The 17653-nt window shown below is 47.3% G+C and overlaps 1 protein-coding gene across 3 annotated transcripts; it reads left to right on the top strand.

Moving 5' to 3' along the window:
• Positions 1–1146: 1146 nt before the first annotated feature.
• Positions 1147–16288, top strand: RBAK (RB associated KRAB zinc finger). Of its 3 annotated transcripts, XM_070414314.1 has the most exons (7): positions 1308–1380; positions 1819–2056; positions 2486–2544; positions 3062–3165; positions 7787–7913; positions 8678–8773; positions 11181–16288. In XM_070414314.1, exons 4-7 carry the CDS (start codon positions 3106–3108, stop codon positions 13082–13084), a joined length of 2187 nt encoding a protein of 728 aa, XP_070270415.1. In that variant the 5' UTR covers positions 1308–1380; positions 1819–2056; positions 2486–2544; positions 3062–3105; the 3' UTR covers positions 13085–16288. The 3 variants fall into 3 exon arrangements, with proteins under 3 accessions (XP_070270417.1, XP_070270415.1, XP_070270416.1); XM_070414315.1 differs by lacking the exon at positions 3062–3165; XM_070414316.1 differs by lacking the exons at positions 1819–2056; positions 3062–3165 and having other exon boundaries at positions 1147–1380.
• Positions 16289–17653: the final 1365 nt, after the last annotated feature.

Here is a 17653-nt window from a genome sequence, read left to right as displayed (position 1 = left end):
ACGGGACAACCAGTGGGTCCGGGCTGCCTGTCATGCTTGAGCCAATGAAGCAGAAGCAGAAGCAGGGTTGAATCCCACATGAGCGTTTATTGCAGTCCTGCCGGCAGCTGGGAGAGCAGCAGGTCACCCACAAACATCTGCGCTGCCCCCCATAAGCCAGCTGCTTATATGGAGTAGACAAAGATTACACGGGGAAGTAGGCAAAAGGGATGCCAAATGGGTAGTGCAAGCTGCAGATTTGCAAAGGCCTGTGGGTAAGCCACGGCTGGGGGCCTTCAAAGGGCTGGCGGCTCTGGTTTCTGCGACAAGGTTGCTAATCTGTCCATGATAATAGGCAGCTGCCGGATGGGGAGGAGGGGCCGCCTTTCCAGGTGAGCTCCCAGTTCCCACGGCAGCTCCCAGCCAGGTGAGCATGCGCCGTCTGTAATCAGAACGCAGCGATTGCGGCTCCCAGAGCAGGATTCCTGTTTCTTACAATCCTAGCTGGTCCCCAGTATTCTAGAAGTGAGGAGGGAAATAACGGGGTGCTCGCAGGCCGCTGGAATAGCTCAGGGGACACAGGGGTGCAGGAGCTGGGGGCAGCTCTGCAAAGGCGAGTGACTGAGTGGAGAAGCCCAGGAGGAAGCACGTCCGTGTCAGGGGTGGGTTTGTTTCCCAACGGGGGAGGCATCCAGACTCATGCTCTGTGATGTTATCGCAGAACTCGATTTACTAAAATTTTAATTAAATGCCGCACGTGTCAGTGAGCATGACACACCCCTTTCCCTGATTTACCAGGGTTGTTAGTGGTCACTGATTCTAAGCCTTAAGCTCTCAGATACCGAAAGGCCAGGGCGCCGAGAACCTGGTGCGGCGTCGACATTGCAGACATTCCTCTCAATGACGGGGAACCTGGCGTCCCGCCCGGTGGCGAGCTCTCCCCGCGCAGCGCCCCTCCACCGCCGAACGAGCGAGAGACTTGGAAGACGCTCCCTAACTGGACGGCACGCGGACTTATGGGAAATAGAGTCCCGCTGCCCCGGGTGAGCCCCAGGCGGCGACTTCCGGCGTCCTCCTGCGCATGTGCACTTGGGCTGTGTGCGTGTTCGCGCAGGCGCCCTGCGGCCGCGCTGCTGTCGCTTCCTGTCCGAGCCCAGGTCACCGCTGCCCCTGGTGCCCAAGCCTTGGCCTCTGTTGGGCGACGATCCCGGGGCCTGCGGGGCTGGGCGCTGTCCGGTCGGGCCGCCACGCAGCGGGCGCGGGGCTGTGCGGGCGGAGTCTGGAGCGGGGACCCGGAGGCGGCCCCGGAGCCCGCGGGCCAGGCCCGAGGAGCTGGGCGGCGGCGGCGGGGTAGGGCCCGGCCCGTCGGCATCGCGGCGCCCGGCCGAGGCGCGCGGGGCGGTGAGTTCCCGGGAGGGACGTTCTCCTGAGTGTGTCCCGTAGGCCCAGAACCGGCTCCTCGGGGACGCGGCTTGGGAGGCGCAGAGGCGGGGGCCCCGGGAGAGAAGCGGCGGCGCCGCGGGAGCCTGGGGGCGGGTCAGCGAGTCCCGAGGGGCGGTCGTGCGCTGGCGGCCGCGGCAGTTCTGGGTCCTCCCGGCCGCGGTGAGCAGGGCTGGGGACTCGCCCCGGACGAGCACACGGGAGTTTGTGGCCGGGAGCGTGGACCGCTTCCCGGGGACCCGCGTGTCGGAGGCGGAGGGGCAGGCTGCCGGGAGCGGGCGCCCCCCCGGACTGGGGACCTCCCTGTCTCCTGGCGGCCTCGGGGGTCCCGGCCTGGGCTTCGAGGTGCCCCTGCTCCCTGCACCCCCAACACCCCTTCCTCCGCCTCGCCCTCCCCAGGTTCCCAGCGTCTCTAAACGTCCACCAGGACCTAGTTCACCGGCCTAAGCGTGTGCCGTCCCGGTGCCGCGGTTCGATGAGCCTGCAGGGGGCGTCCTGCTCCTTGGTGACAGCGGAAGAGATTGGGCCTGAGAAGGGCGGGACTTGCCCGGGTGTTCGCCTGTAGGTGGGACCGCGAACAGGACTCAGGCTCCCTGGGCAAGCGTTGTGCCCACTGTACTGCGGTTTTCTTAAGAGAGTAAGTGCAGCACTAGCCAAGTCTTGTCAGATAAAACCACGCCGTGATGCACATTTATCCCGTTTCTGAGAGCACATACTCTGTGTTTCTCTGTATTCCTTGATTTTTAACAATTGAATGAAAAGAAAATAGGTCAACAGTATAACAGGAGTCCCACCACCACCACCACCACCTTTTATTTAATGGTGGCCAATCTTTTGAAAATGGAGTCAGTGTTTATATTCACCAATGGGAGGAACCTGTCGGATTACCTCCATCCTTTTGGGGTGGCAATGGTTCGGGTGTGTCTCTCTGTCACCCTTGAGCCCGATCTGAGTGTTCACAGGGCATCATTTTATTGCGTTTTCTTTGGCGATTCTCATGCAGAAGGTTCCCGGCCACAGAGGCCAGGGTACTCATGACTTCAGTGACTTGCTTGTTCTCCCCTAGGTCCGCTGTTAACAACCTCCACACTTTTCCAAGAGCAGCAGAAAATGCATGAGTCCCAGGTGAGTTTTCCCACTTTGCTCTGTAAGACAGGTTGGGAAGTTTATAAGGGTCCACATTTTAAACTGGGAACGTGGAGATAGTTAAAAGACTGTGTGAAAGGCAGTTCTGAGAGTGTCGGCGCGTCAGCACCAAGAATCTGTCGAATTCACGTGTCCAGGTAGTAGGATACTTTAGGGCGATTGAGGTTGAGCTGCAAATGCGACCAATGCCCTTGACCATCTTAGGAAAAGGAAAATACCACCCACTGTGTGATTTGTATAGACTATAAGAGACTATGTGATTTGTTAGTTGTGGGTTGTAAAGATTTACTAGGACTTGGGAATTTTTCTTTAATAAAGTTGATACAGTGTGGATAGTTTTCATAATAGCAACCAGGAAGTCATTGCAATATATGGCTTGTTCTCACTTTTGTAAGCATAGGGCCTCCTGCCCAAGAGAACAATATTTTGTTTTTTTCAGGCACCAAAATAATTGTGATCGAAATAGACACATTTCCATTGTTACTATTTAATCCAGGGATAACACCGAAGTCAAGGGGCACTGACCTGTTCGTCCTTTAGATGTTTCTGTTCGTCTGTTTATTGGGTTGCCCAGCAAACAACACAAAAAAGTATTCTCTGGTAAGGGTGCCCTCGCTCCCCATTCCCGCTTCAGGCCTCAGGGCCTTGGCTTAGTCCTGCCCACTTGCCTGCATCTGTTGGTGAAGATCAGCAGTGACCTAATTATAGTCGAGTCCTGTGGACATTTGCCTGTCCTTTTCCTCACGTGACCATGCATCTGCCTTTGACATCTGTTTCTTCCAAATGATACTTTCTCCCTTTACTTGGCTTTAAAAAAAAAAAAAATTGACCTGTATTTCTCTATGTATCTCTGAAGGATAAAGAGGCTTTCCACAGGTGGGCGGGGATAATTCACAATACTGTCCTTTGTTATGTAAGATCCAGTGTCCAAATTTCAGTTTCCTGAATGTTTTTTTTTTAATTTGTTCTTTTCAATCACGATACAAATAGAGGCCATATGTTGCAGTTGGCCTCTTTTAATAGTAGCTTTCTCTGTATGTCTCGTGTTATTTCTTTGAAATTTGTTTTCTGAAGAAATTGGGTTGTGCCCTGGTCCTGGTGGCTGAATTGGTTGGGCGCTGAGAGGCCGCTGGTGATTCCGGGTCAGGGCACATGCCTGGGTTGCGGGCTCAGTCCCCGGTGGGGGCATGCAGGAGGCAGCCGATTGACGTTTCTCTCTCCTTCTCTAAAAATCAATAAAAAGTCTTTAAAAACTGTTTAAAAAGTAAATTGGGTTGTTTATCCTCAGTTTCCCCAGTGTGGACTGTGCTGATTGCATTGCTGTCTGTTTTAACTTTGCTTTTCAAATCCCCTGCACTCCTGGTAAAGTTGGTAGTTAGGTCTGGGCATTTCCTCAGGTTTAGGTTCAGTTCTTCTGGGAAGACTGTGCTGCCCATGCCTTTGTCCTCTTCCCGCTGGAGCCCATATTGCCTTCCTGTCTCGTCTTGTGATGTGAGCGTCTGTTGATTGACATCCGTTGCCCTGATCCACGAATTCACTAGGGAGACCAGATGGCGACAAGCTTCTTTACCACTTCTTCTCCATTTACGCGCTGGGATACTCTTCTAAGAAGAACGTCGCTCCGCTTGGCCCTGTGATTCAAACGGGAAGGACAGTTTCCAAAGCACGGGGCCGGCTCCTGAGGGACAGGGCTTTGCGTTTCAGTCTGTCGTCTCTATGAGCTCATGGGTTAAATGGATTTGGTAGATTGAAGTTGTTACTCTTTTTGATGTTTCAGTGGCCCATCTTTGAATCCCTTCACAGTAGTTCTGCACCCTTTTGAAACATTCCCTGTGTATTTCAGAGTATTCTCTTCTAGTCAACATTTTATTTTGAAAAACTTCAAATTTACAGATCAGTCGCAAGGATTGTACAAGACCTCCATGTTCCTGCTGCTGAGACGCTCCAGTTTTTGACATTTTTTAACTTTTGCTGTATTATTTTCTCTCTGTGTGTATTACATTTTTTTCTGAGTTATTTGAGAATGGGTGTCAGATGTCATGTCCCCTTAACCTGTATTTCAGATTTAACCTGCTAAGATCAAGAATATTCTCTTACATATTCCTGGCACAGTGACTGAATTTAGGAAGTTTAACATTGATATAATGCTTTTATCTAATCCACATTCACCTTTCGTTTTAGCCAGTTTCCCAGGATTTCCTGTTTTTAATTTCTGGTGGAGGCTGCAGTCCGGGACTGTGAATGACATTTAGCTCTTTCTCCTCTGCTTGGTCTCAGTTCTCCCCCGGCCCAGGCTGGGCCTCGCGGGCCGGAGCTGTGGGGCCCACGCGTGCATTTCCATCTCATGAATGGCTAGTGTTTCCCATTAAAGAAATTCCTGACTTTAAAACTTGAGAGGACAGAAGCATACATATGTGTGCTTGCGAGCATGTGTGTGTCTGTATAAATTTAAAAAGTGTACATGTGTGATTGAGATAGATATGTATATATGTATCACATACATATGCACATATCGTATACTATGGACATTATAAGACTTCGTGTGTCATGTTAGTGAAGTATCAATCCATTTCTATTTTTTGAGGGTTTTCTTTGTTAAATTCACTGCACATCTTGAGTATTCCCAGAGGCCTATTCAGCATCTTTGCAGATACAAGATTTTCCTTCTGATCCGTACTCTAGTGGTACATTATATTAATGGATTGCCAGGTATTAAACTAGTCTGAGTTCCTGGAATAAGTCCCATTTAGCTATTATATGTGATCTCTTCAATCTGGTATTGAGTTCTGTTGCTGGTATTTTGTTTTGAATGTTTGTGTTGGTATAAGTGATATTGGTATGCATGTTACTGACTGATGAAGCCGTCTTCTAACCCTACCCCTCCTAGCCTTGCGGACTAGCTTACTCCAGAAGGTTACTACCTCCTCCCGGTGATTTGATAGCTCACCGGGCTGGTCCTTGGAATCTCCTGGGTGGATGTCCTGCTTTGCTGTCCAGCGGCTCTGCCTCCGCTGTCAAGGCCGGGTCAGCGGTCTAGACCTTTGTTGACACAGCCTTTGCAAATAGTAGGAGAATGGAGCCGTTTACTGAGCACTTCCCTCCTGAAACCGGACTTCAATGTTTGCAGTTCCTGCAGCTGCTCCCTCACAGCACTGGGCTCCGGCCTGCGGGTCTCCTGCGGTTCCCAGGACCCGCGCTCCTCTTTGCTGGCGCTCCAGTTCCAGTGGAGAACAGCGGTCACGCTGAAGGCAGCTGTTTTATTAGAGAAGGCGTCGTCTCGCTTTTCTGAAAGCACCTTAGAGTATCGTTAAGTGTCCATGATAGTTTGACTTAACACACAGTTCTAGGTTCAGAATCGTTTTCTTTTAAAAGTTGTCGGCTGTTCTCCAGGAGAAACAATGTCAGTTACTAAGGCTCAGGGGTATTTTTTCCTCGGTAATGTTTTGGATTTTCCCTCATCCTCTGGGCTATTTTATCAGGAAATTTCTCATCTGTCCTTCCGCCCAGTTTCTCCTTTGGGTGTGAGACGGCCCCTTCAGAGTGCAGGTGAGCCTGAGCCTTCAGCTCAGGGACCAGTTTCCGCTCTGCCTTTAGCATTTCCTGTGGCTCCTCCGCATCCGTCTTCCTGAAAATGTTGAATCTGTTGCCTCTGGCTTTCTTCTCTCAGGTTTTCTTTCATCATTTCAGTTTCTGATTTTCTGAGAGCCTTCCTCACATATATTCTGTCTCATTTGTTATTCAAGCTTTTTACTTGAGAATCTTGAAAAATTCAATAATGCAGTCTCTAATTTCTAAGTATTCTCTGGTGGCTGTTTCTTAGCAAACGGTTCTCATTTATGGAAGCAATATGTTCCTTAATTTATTAAAAATATAAATCAATACAAAATGTAAATTTATTAAAAATATAAATCAATATAAAGTTATATAAGATGTTTTCTTTATGAGTTTGATTCTGTTGTGGTTGGGTTATTCATTTTGATGTTTATCTTTTATTTATACTGTTTCCCTCAGCTGGTGATTTTTGAGGTTTTTAATTTCCGTTTTGGAGGTAATAATTGCTGCCGCTAACGTGAGCGTGTCGGCTGTGAGCCCGTTTGGCTCCTCTCCCCTGTGTGGAGGGGAGGCTGCAGCAGGGAGGGGGGGATACGTGTCTATTTCGGTTGGTATCACATCATTTTCCCCTCAATTTTTCATTGTGTAAAATACACACAACACAAAATTCTCTGTCTCCACCATCTTTAAATGCTGCGGTTCAGTGGCATTAAGTGCATCCACATTGTTGTGTGGCCATTACCGCCATCCGTCTCCAGAATGCTTCTCAGCTTGCAAACCTGAAACTCCGTCCTTGTTAAACACGAACTCCCCTTCTCCCCAGCCCCCGGCAACCTCCCTCCTGCTGCCTGTCTGTGATCTGACTCCTCAAAGGGCCTCGTGTAAGGGGAGTCGTAGTGTTTGTGTCTTTGATTGGAGTATTTCACTTAGCATGTGTCCTTGAACTTCATTCATGTTGTACCACCTGTCAAAGTTTCCTTCTTTTTAAGGCTGAATAATGTTCCATGTGTGCGCAGACCATGTCTTTTTATCCATTCATCCGGTAACGGACACTTGGTTACCTCCCCATGTTAGCCGTTGGAATAATGCTGCTGTGCACAAGGGTGTACACATAGCTTTCCGTTTTTTTGGTGTAGACCCAGAGGTGGGCAGCTGGGTCATGTGATCGTTCTGTTTTTGAGGAGCCGTCATACTGTGTCCACAGCCGCTGCCCCACTTTACGCCCCAGCAGTGCACAGGCTGCAGGCTCTCCTCACTTGTGTTTGGCCGAGCTGGCGTGCTCGGCTGCTTTCTGGTGGGCTGGTTTCCTGAGCGTTGCCTCCAGGAAGGACACCCACGTTCAGTGGAGAAAGTTGACTCTGTGTCCTGCTTTGCTCATTCCCTGCTGCCTCAGGATCCGGATGTAGCTTTCTGAGAGCAGGAGCGCAGCCCAGACTCAGATACTTCAATTGCAAAATGAGAAAACAGTTTATTTTTGGTTTGAGGGTTTTGTGTTTTTTGACACAAGAAGGAACCCAAATGCCATGCGTTTCTGACATGGTTTCCCTCCCACAACCTGCAACATAAAAGGGTTACAGGGCTCCTGGTTGCTTTGACCAGTGAGCTCGGTAAGCTCTTGTCCCCGGACACCTTGTCCACGTCCCCAATTCCCATCGCGCTGCCATTACAGGAGCCAGTGTCATTCAGGGACGTGGCCGTGGACTTCACCCAGGAGGAGTGGCAGCAGCTGGGCCCGGAGCAGAAGACCACCTACAGGGACGTGATGCTGGAGAACTACAGCCACCTCGTCTCTGTGGGTGAGCAGAGCGGCTCCCTGAACTGCTGCTGGGGGGGGGGGTGCTTCTAGTTCAATGGCTTTATCCTCAAGTTTGAAGAAATAGGTGATAAGACCATTGAATTCCATCTGGGCACCAGGGAGCGTATTTGTTTTCTGTTTTTTGTTTTTCTTAATATATTTTATTGATTTTTTACAGAGAGGAAGGGAGAGGGATAGAGAGGTAGAAACATAAATCAGCTGCCTCTTGCACACCCCCTACATGCCCGCAACCAAGGTACATGCCCTTGGCCGGAATCGAACCTGGGACCCTTCAGTCCACAGGCCGACACTCTAGCCACTGAGCCAAACTGGTTAGGGCCAGGGAGCGTATTTGTATCTCTGCTTCTCCATCAGAAAGTTCTAACGTTGGCCCTGGCTGGTGTGCTCAGTGGTTAGAGGTTGGCCTGTGCACTGGAGGGTTGTGGGTTCGATGCGTAGTCAAGGGCACATACCTGGGTTGCAGATTCAATCCCTGGCCCCTGCCGGGGTGTGTGTGTTAGGCAACCAATTGATGTGTCTCTCTCTCCCCGTCCCGTCCACCTTCTCTAAAATCATATACCCAGCAGAGCTGCAAGAGGAAATGACAATAATTTGCTTCTTGCATGCATCGCTCTAATAACACCTTTTATTTATTTTAAAAAATAAATAAAACAAAAAAACGTTCTGCCTTTGAAAAGGTGCAAAAGGCCACCTTACTGTGCAGCCTCCGAGGCTGCTCCAAGCCCGTCTCCTTTCCCGCCACAGGGTACGACAGCACCAAGCCCAGTGTGATCGTCAGGTTGGAGCAGGGAGAGGAGCCGTGGGGGGCAGAAGGTGGCTCTCCGTGCCAGGGTTGCCCAGGTGAGTTAGCAGACTATCCCACTTTCAGAAGTGGGCCCCCAGGCCTGCGGGAGTGCCAGGCGGTGTCTCGTTGGCTGATGCCCAGGTCACAGCTCCGGGACCCAGAGGGCGCTCTCCCTCCCGCACGTGTCAAATTTCTTTGTGAGTGTCCACGTGATTTCCATGCTGAGGAGCCGGTCCCTCCTCTGGCTCTTGAATTCTCAGTGACTAAGCTACTCCCGTTAGCACAGATTCCCCTTTGCAGGCATTCAGAAGCCTGACAGAATCTCCTGGAGCCTCTCGTGTTCTTCCACTTTCACTTTCTCTCCTTCCTTGTGAAATGCCTCAGGCTCGTGTTCTGTCCCCAGCTTCCCTGCCCGCCCCGTGCACTCACAGGCCAGCGCCGTGTCCTCTCCCAGAGCTCCGAGGCCAGCCACCCCCCAGGGCGTGTGCTTGTGCTGTTGGAGGAGCTGACTCCTCCCCAGCTGCACCCCTGGCTGATCTGGGGTCACGACACTGGCCGGCTCCGCCTTCCCCATCGCTTGCTCCTGTTGTCTGCCTGCTGCTCCTGTGTGCACAGCAGCCGTTCGGGAAGGGTGTCTCATCAGCGGGTTCTGTTCACCCTCTTGCCTTCCTCAGGAGTGCTGACCCTGGACCTGCTTTCCACACCTTTACTTTTCTTTGGATCCTTAAAAGGGTTCCTGTAGTCCCCACTGTTAGGACTTTGAACTTGTATTTATGCTGCGGATCCAGCTGACACCTAACCCTTCACCTGTGGTCCAGCGGACGCTTCCCTAACAGATGCCAGTACCAGTGCGACCGCCTCTTCCTCCCTTCTCAGAAAGAGCCCCCAGGTCACCGGTGCTGTGGTCTTGCCCGCCTCCCTTTGCTTATGGCATGTACAGTGTGAACAGGAACATGACAGGCTCGCGGGTAGCAAGGAGCCAGCTTGCTGGAGCAGCGGGGGTTTGGAAAGCCCAGTGCAGTGCTGGTTTGAACAGATGCTGTGAATCCAGGCAATGAAAAATCTTACTGGTGAATGGCAACTTCTCAGCTTTTTCCTGTTTGTATTTGGGGCTTTGGGCTCAGGATGTTGTATGTTTCAGAGCAGATTCTAGGTATTGCAATGAGTGTGGGTGAGAGTGGCTCACAGTAGTTTGGAGGATCCCATAATCTGTTAGATGCCTAGATAGAAGTTCCTACTTTAGGGGCAACTTTTGGAATCTGATATTTAAGGTTTTACACCAAATGAAACCCAGGAGTATGGGAACTCTTATTTGTATTGAGAATTGAGCTATGGTGTTGTGTCAGGGACATGACTGGTTTTAGGAAGTTTAAATCAGAAAATTGAAAGAGAATTAATGGTGAAACTTAATGAGCATTTGTTTTGTGTCCAACCATTCTAAGCAGATGACATGTGCTAATGAAATCAGTCTGTTCCCCACCCTGTGGTTAGGCACTATTGCCCACACTTCAGTGAGTGAGCCTGCATCACAGCTGTCACTTGCTCAAGGTCCTCAGCTTGTAATGTGTTGTGTTGGGGTTCCAGTGCTCCTGACCACTGTGCTCTGCTGTGCAGACAGGTTCAGTGAGTGTTAATAAGACTGCAAGCCCTTCAGAGAGCTGGTCTTCCCGGAAGGCCTCTTGCCGTCGGTCTTTCTTATGTCGTTGGGACATTTATGTGCCAGGGAACTCTCCTTCCTGGTGACTGTGATCAAGGCGAGGGAGTTGGGGCCCTGGTTGTGGGACTGTCTCTAAACATGAGGAAAATGGAGCTTGTAGACTGTTCTTTTGGATTTCTGTGCAGAATAGAACGGCAAAGATTTTGGAAGGAGCTCTGCTAGTGAGGATGTTACTATGGTAATCTTGTTGTGGAGTGATATTTTACAGTTTAATATAAAATTAATATAATCTATTTCTCCCAAGCGTCATCCATCCTTGAATGTTTCCTTTGAATATACATCTAGTCGTTGTTGTTCTCTCACTGCCTCTATTTACTCTGCCTGGATCTAGCACTCTTCCAATGCCTTTGTTCTCTGCTCACCACTTGTGCTTGTTTATTTTACCTTTTATACCAGAGTTTTGAACATATTTGTAAAGTAACAAAGCTACTTGTATTCAAAGTGAATTTATCCTTTCTTTATCCACTAACACTGAGTCCTACCCCACCCTTATCCTTTCCCCATGACTCCCCTAGCTCTACCTGTGTGTGTATGTATGTGTGTATGTGTGTCTGTCTGTCTGTCTGTCTGTCTTGAATGACAAATCAAGGGGAAAAGAGGATTATACACTTGTAGTTATTTTTTATTTGTGGAAATTGGCCTAAAAGCCAAGAGTTAATCCTACAATAGGGTACTTGAGTACCACTTCTATTCTGTAGCTGGTACATTCAGATTCACAAGGTTTATTTAACTTTATTCCTTTTCAGAAAAAATCAAGAAAGTTGATGATGTATTAGAAAGCATCCAAGAAAACGAAGATGAACGTTCAAGGCAAACTTACTATATCAATAGTAAAACCTTAATTGAAGAGAGAGAGAATACATTTGATAAAACTTATAACACAGAAGCAAACTTTATTCCTTCAATCATATCTCATAGTTGTGTCTCTTGTGGAAAAAATGTAGAATCTAGTTCAGAATTAATTATTAGTGATGGAAGCTATGCAAGAAAGAAGTCTGATGAGTGTAGTGAATGTGGGAAAACACACCACGGAGAGAAACCTTATGAATTGAATCAAAATGGGGAAGGCTTTTCTCAAAATGAAGAAAGTATTCTTCAGAAAATTAATATTTTAGAGAAACCCTTTGAATATAATGAATGCATGGAAGCCTTAGACAGTGAAACTCATAAGAGAGCTTATATCGGGGAGAAGCCCTGTGAGTGGAGTGATTCTAGACCAGACTTTCTCCAGATGTCAAATTTTAATATGTACCAGAGATCACAGATGGAACTTAAGCCCTTTGAATGCAGTGAATGTGGGAAATCCTTCTGTAAAAAGTCAAAATTCATTATACATCAGAGGGCTCACACAGGAGAGAAACCTTATGCGTGCAATGTATGTGGCAAATCCTTCAGCCAAAAGGGAACCCTCACTGTACATCGGAGATCACACTTAGAGGAGAAACCCTATAAATGTAATGAATGTGGGAAAACCTTCTGTCAGAAGTTACATCTCACTCAACATTTGAGAACTCATTCAGGAGAAAAACCCTATGAATGTAGTGAATGTGGCAAAACCTTCTGCCAAAAGACGCATCTCACCCTCCACCAGAGAAATCATTCAGGGGAGAGACCCTATCCATGCAATGAGTGTGGGAAATCCTTCTCCCGCAAGTCAGCCCTCAGTGACCATCAGAGAACACACACAGGAGAGAAACTCTATAAATGTAATGAATGCGGGAAGTCCTACTACCGAAAATCTACCCTTATTACACATCAGAGAACACACACAGGAGAGAAACCTTATCAATGTAGTGAGTGTGGAAAATTCTTTTCTCGAGTGTCATACCTCACTATACATTATAGAAGCCATTTAGAAGAGAAACCCTATGAGTGTAATGAGTGTGGCAAAACCTTCAATTTGAATTCAGCCTTCATTAGACATCGGAAAGTACACACGGATGAGAAACCCCTTGAATGTAGTGAATGTGGAAAGTTTTCTCAATTCTCATATCTTAATGACCATCATACAACTCCTTTAGGAGAGAAACCCTATCAATGTAATGAATGTGGGAGAACTTTCCTTGAAAATTCAGCCTTTGACGGACACCAGTCAATTCCAGAAGGAGAGAAATCCTATGAATGTAATATATGTGGAAAATTGTTCTCTGATTTGTCATACTACACTGTACATTATAGAAGTCATTCAGAAGAGAAGCCCTACGGATGTAGCGAATGTGGGAAAACCTTCTCCCATAATTCATCCCTCTTTAGACACCAGAGAGTACACACAGGAGAAAAGCCCTATGAGTGTTATGAATGTGGAAAGTTCTTTTCTCAGAAGTCGTATCTCACCATACATCATAGAATTCATTCAGGAGAGAAGCCTTACGAATGTAGTAAATGTGGAAAAGTCTTCTCTCGGATGTCAAACCTCACTGTACATTATAGAAGCCATTCAGGAGAGAAACCCTATGAATGTAATGAATGTGGAAAAGTCTTTTCCCAGAAGTCATACCTCACCGTGCATTACAGAACTCATTCAGGAGAGAAGCCTTACGAATGTAATGAATGTGGGAAAAAATTCCACCACAGATCAGCCTTCAACAGCCACCAGAGAATCCATAGGCGGGGGAATGTGAATGTACTCAATGAGGGAAATCTCCTTTGAAAGTCAGACCTCGTGTTAGAAAAACCCTCTGAATAATGATTTGGAGTCAGATATCATGATCTGAGAGTTCATATGTTTGAATGGGGAAAACATTCAGACATTAGGTTCATTTTCATCTGACTTTTTACAGAGGAGAGTCTCTAAGAAGGCAACAGGAAAAAATGCCTTCAGAACATGCTACAACTCATTGGACACTAGATAATTTATACAGGAGTCAATTTTATAAATATTTAATATTTATTTTGGATTAAAGTTGTATTTACATATCAGGGAGTCATACCAAGGCAAAGTCTGTCAAAATTGATAAATGTGGAAAAATATTTTGTCTTGGAAATTGTTATACCAAAAGCCATATTTCTGATGTAAAATCACATGTTTATAGGAAAGATATCAGAAGCTATCACCTCTAAACCTTTATTGTATAAAATGAAGTTTTCAAACCATCAGGACTTGATAATAAGGTCAGTAGCATTAAATACTTATATGGAAGTTTCTATCATGTTTTAAAAATGCAATCTAATAATTCTATGCAAGTTTGGATTTGAATAATTTATTTGAGTATTAAAATGGCAAAATGTTGGTGAGATGTTTGACAGGTACAAAATAGTTTAGTGCATAAGTTTCTATTCTTTTGATGCACTTATAAATGGGTTTCTAATAAATGCCTCACCAATAGTGATTTTTGTATTTTTCAAATACATTTGAGCAAAAACAAGGTTTTAAAACATACTATTTTCATAAACAATAGTTAAGGACAACTCTGCAGCTCTTACTCCATAAAATATGCCCAGCGCTCATCCCGCTCCTGTTTTTGAACCCATACATCTGACTGTGCAGTGTGCCAGTATTATGTAATTCAGAAACGTTATCTATACTTTTATTTGATATGAATACAGTGTCATTATTTTGTGCACTGCCCCTTATTTCCAGTATTTTGGAAAAATTAATACAATTTCTAGCAGACATTTTTTTATTAACTCAATGTCCTTGCTCCTCTCTTGCCTTGATGTAAGAATTTGGTGTCTATCATTTCTTAACATGACTCAGAGGGTAAGTCCTGATTAGTCTAAACCAATCGTGATAATCCATTTTGATTGCCTGTAGCTCTTTCATAGTGGTTGTATGACCCCCGTCCTGGGCAGACAGAGTGATCAGATGTGTCTTACTCCAGGAAGGGGAGGGTTTAATCATCAAAAATCAGTAACTGTGACACCACATGAAGGAAAGTAATCTAGCAGGCAGACGAATGTGGTGACATCACCATTCACCTGTGTTCTTAGCAAACTGGGTAGAAAGGAGCTTCTTTAGTGGGATACGGAGTATCCTACACTTCAGTCAGCAACATGCTTAGTGGTGAAATATTGAAAGTTTTCTCCCAAGATAACAAAAACAGACAGGATATCTCACTAATTTTATTCAGTATTAGTGACCTGGTGCACTGATTCATGCACATTGAAAGGAAATTAATTAGAAGGTGGTTGAGACAGGCCGGACACACCCTGGAGCCAACCTCCTCTGGTCCCTCCTGACATCTGCAGAGTGACAGGGTCCCTCTAGCAGGTGGGGTCCCTCGGCCTGCCTGCAGGGATCGGGCTAAAACCAGCTCTCTGACATCCCCCGAGGGGTCCCAGGGTGTGAGAGCACTCTGCAAAGTTGCTGTCGTACATGGTATGGAATGCAAACGCAAGTGTGCAGTAAACCAGATTCGGGGCCAACAGTGCCCCAGCAAAAACATAACCCACGGCCCAAGGTGGAATCGCGTGGCCCCCAGAGGAATTGGGCTCCCCCTCTCTGGTTTCAGGGTGTGTCACCTGAGAACTGCTACTGCCAAGTCACTGCAGCTCGGCAGTTCCTGTGTTGAGCATCTGCCCCCTGGTGGTCAGTGCGCATCATAGCAACCGGTCGGATGGGTGGAGGGACACTTAGCATATTAGCCTTTTATATTTAGGTAATTGGGCAGAAGGACCTAGCCAAGAAAGTGAATGAAGTGAAACTTCTATTGCAAATGACGATTTTGTATGTAGAAAAGTCTGAGAATTATACAGATAATTAGAATTAATGAATAAAGTCAGCAAGGTCCCTGCATACAAATTCATTATGAAAAATTGCTTTAATATACCAGCAGTAAACATAGAAAATGAAAAATTTGGAAGCAATACCACTTACAGTAGCATCAAAAATCCTTAAGTGCCTAGGGGAAAGCTTACCTCACCATGCTTTCAAGGTAAAAACAAAAACAACTGCAAAACAGAGAGACATACCTGGCTCATGAGTTCCAGGACAGTTCCTCCAGGTGGTCCTCCCATCCACTCCCTGAAATAGTTAGTGAAAAGCATGGGAAAGCATCATGTGTGGGCAAGAATGTGAGGAACAGGAAGTCCATGCTGCCGCTGGCGTTGCCAATTGCTAGAGCCATTTCGGAAAGCCAGCACTTCAAGCCGAATGCTTTTCCCAAACCAAGCAGAAACGTCGGGACGTCCACCAAAGGCCATGGACTGGAATGTCCGTGGTGTAGAACGCAAAACCCAGAGCTCTCTGAAGGCATATGTGCAGTAGGTGAGTGAACTTCGGTGGTGTATTTCCACTCAGAATGCTGTAAAGCAGAGAATTAACGTCCCATGATGCAGCTTAGTTTCACAAATACGGTCAAATGACAGAATCCAGACAAAAGCGAACATTGCGTGTGATTCCTATTTACAATAGGAGCAGGCAAACTTGTCTCTGCACTTAGACAACAGGAGACCTTTAGGCCTGGGCACAGGCTGGGGGGGCGGGGTTCACTGGTGATGTGCGTTCTATTTGAAATGTGGGTGCTGAATATCCCAGCGTTGTGTGCACGCGGGATATGTGTGTCGTGTGTCTGCATGTGTGTAGACTTCCATAAAAAGTTTTAAAATCCCAGATGTCTACCATTTCTGTTGCTCAGCACTCTTGCCATATTTTTCTAGATGAGTATGAATATGCTGCAGAACAGGAAGTACATGGTAGATTTTGCATAATTCTGTGCAGGAAATACTCTTTATAGTAGTTTCCATGGCAACTGCTAAAATTTCCTACACTGTGACCATAAAGCTTAATTACTATAATGTATATTTTAAGTAAAATATTTAAAGGTGACGGGTCATTGCATATTTTGTCATCCTACCCTTTGCATATATGAATGGGTCTGAACTGCCTCTTCAATAAAAAACTAATGTGTGTAAACGTTTCCTGTTTTCTCAAATTGTTGTTCACACTTCCGAGAACAGGGTGCGTCCTTTCCCCATCACAGAGGTGACCTTTCTTTGAGGTAAATAAATATAGTGGTCAGTTTGATTTGATGGAAAAATGTATATTTAAAAGGTTTCAGGTAACCCTTTCAGTACACAGTTATCAGCACCAATGTGAGTAAAGGAAAAAGTTAACTAAGACTTTGCACCATAAAAAATATATAGGTAGAGCTTTTGCCCTAGCCAGTTTGGCTCAGTGGATAGAGCGTTGGCCTGTAGACTGAAGGGTCATGGGTTCAAGTCCAGTCAAAGGCACATGCCCGGCTGGATCCCCAGTAGGGGGCGTGCAGGAGGGAGCCGATCAATGATTCTCTCTCATTGGTGTTTCTCTCTTCCCTTCCTCTCTGAAATCAATAAAAATAAATATTTTTTTTAAAAATAGAGCTCTTGATTGGGCGCAGCTGATGGCACAGATGACATTTGCTGGAGCGTGTACTTGGTTTTTTTCTCACCTTCCCCTACTCCCTGAGTGGGAAGTGTGAACAGAGGAGCTGCACCCCCTGCTGGGGGAGGGGTCACGGGCGGGATCAGGTCTGATCCCGGCATTGGCCGCCTGTTCCTGGTCCAACTTACTCACGAGGCGCGTGGTCCCGCAAGGCCGCAGCTCCTTCCACACAGCCCACTCCTGTCATCATGAGGGCCCCTTGCCCATCCCCATATTTGCTACTGCCCAACTTGGGGTCAGTTAACCTTTCCAGTTTGTCTCTAAAGTCTCTGAAATGGATCAAAAAACAATGCAAGACCGCTTATGACTGAGGACAAAAGTTCACCCACTGTTCTGCTCCATCCCAAATTATGCAGAAATGTTGTCGACCACGCGGCCTTCAGAGGGGAAATGTGTGACCTACAGGCTCCCCAAGTTAAACCAGATGCCGCCTCAGAGAAACGAAGCATAATGTGCAGTCCCTCCTCCCTGAAGCCTCAGTGGCAGGCGCGGCAAAGAATTCCCCTTCTCACGAAAGAGTGTATAGTTCAGGCAAATTGGTGAGCTGCCATTGACTTGCTGCCCTGTGAGCCAAGGGAGTGGAGTGGAAACAATGTCCAAACTCCCAGAGGGAAGGCTCTCAGTGGAGAAGATGTTGCACCTGGGAGTGAAGAACCGCGCGAATAGCGTGGTATCTGCTGAGCAGGACTTGGAAAATGCACCCTTTTCTCCACGCATGCGCCCGTCAAGTCACTGCGGCCCTGCGGACGGGTGGACCCGGAGGAGGAGCGCCTGCTCAGTGCTGCGCCCCCGCGCGTGCACCGCGGCCGGCGTGCGGGTGGCGGCCGGCGTGCGGGTGGCGGCCGGCGTGCAGGT

This window comes from Myotis yumanensis, unplaced genomic scaffold (genome assembly GCF_028538775.1).
Source record: "Myotis yumanensis isolate MYYU_CA2020_CCGP unplaced genomic scaffold, mMyoYum1.0.hap1 SCAF_5, whole genome shotgun sequence".
NCBI lineage: Eukaryota > Metazoa > Chordata > Mammalia > Chiroptera > Vespertilionidae > Myotis > Myotis yumanensis.
Note: the sequence above shows the minus strand (reverse complement) of the source record. Positions and strands in the feature narration are given on the sequence as shown.

Bases quoted from the DNA above. Each gene is read 5' to 3' on its own strand.
- RBAK (XM_070414314.1), top strand. From the start codon at position 3,106: ATGTTTCTGTTCGTCTGTTTATTGGGTTGCCCAGCAAACAACACAAAA. The intron at 3,166-7,786 runs GTAAGGGTGCCC...CTGCCATTACAG, and splicing joins ACACAAAAAAGTATTCTCTG to GAGCCAGTGTCATTCAGGGA. The intron at 7,914-8,677 runs GTGAGCAGAGCG...TTCCCGCCACAG, and splicing joins CAGCCACCTCGTCTCTGTGG to GGTACGACAGCACCAAGCCC.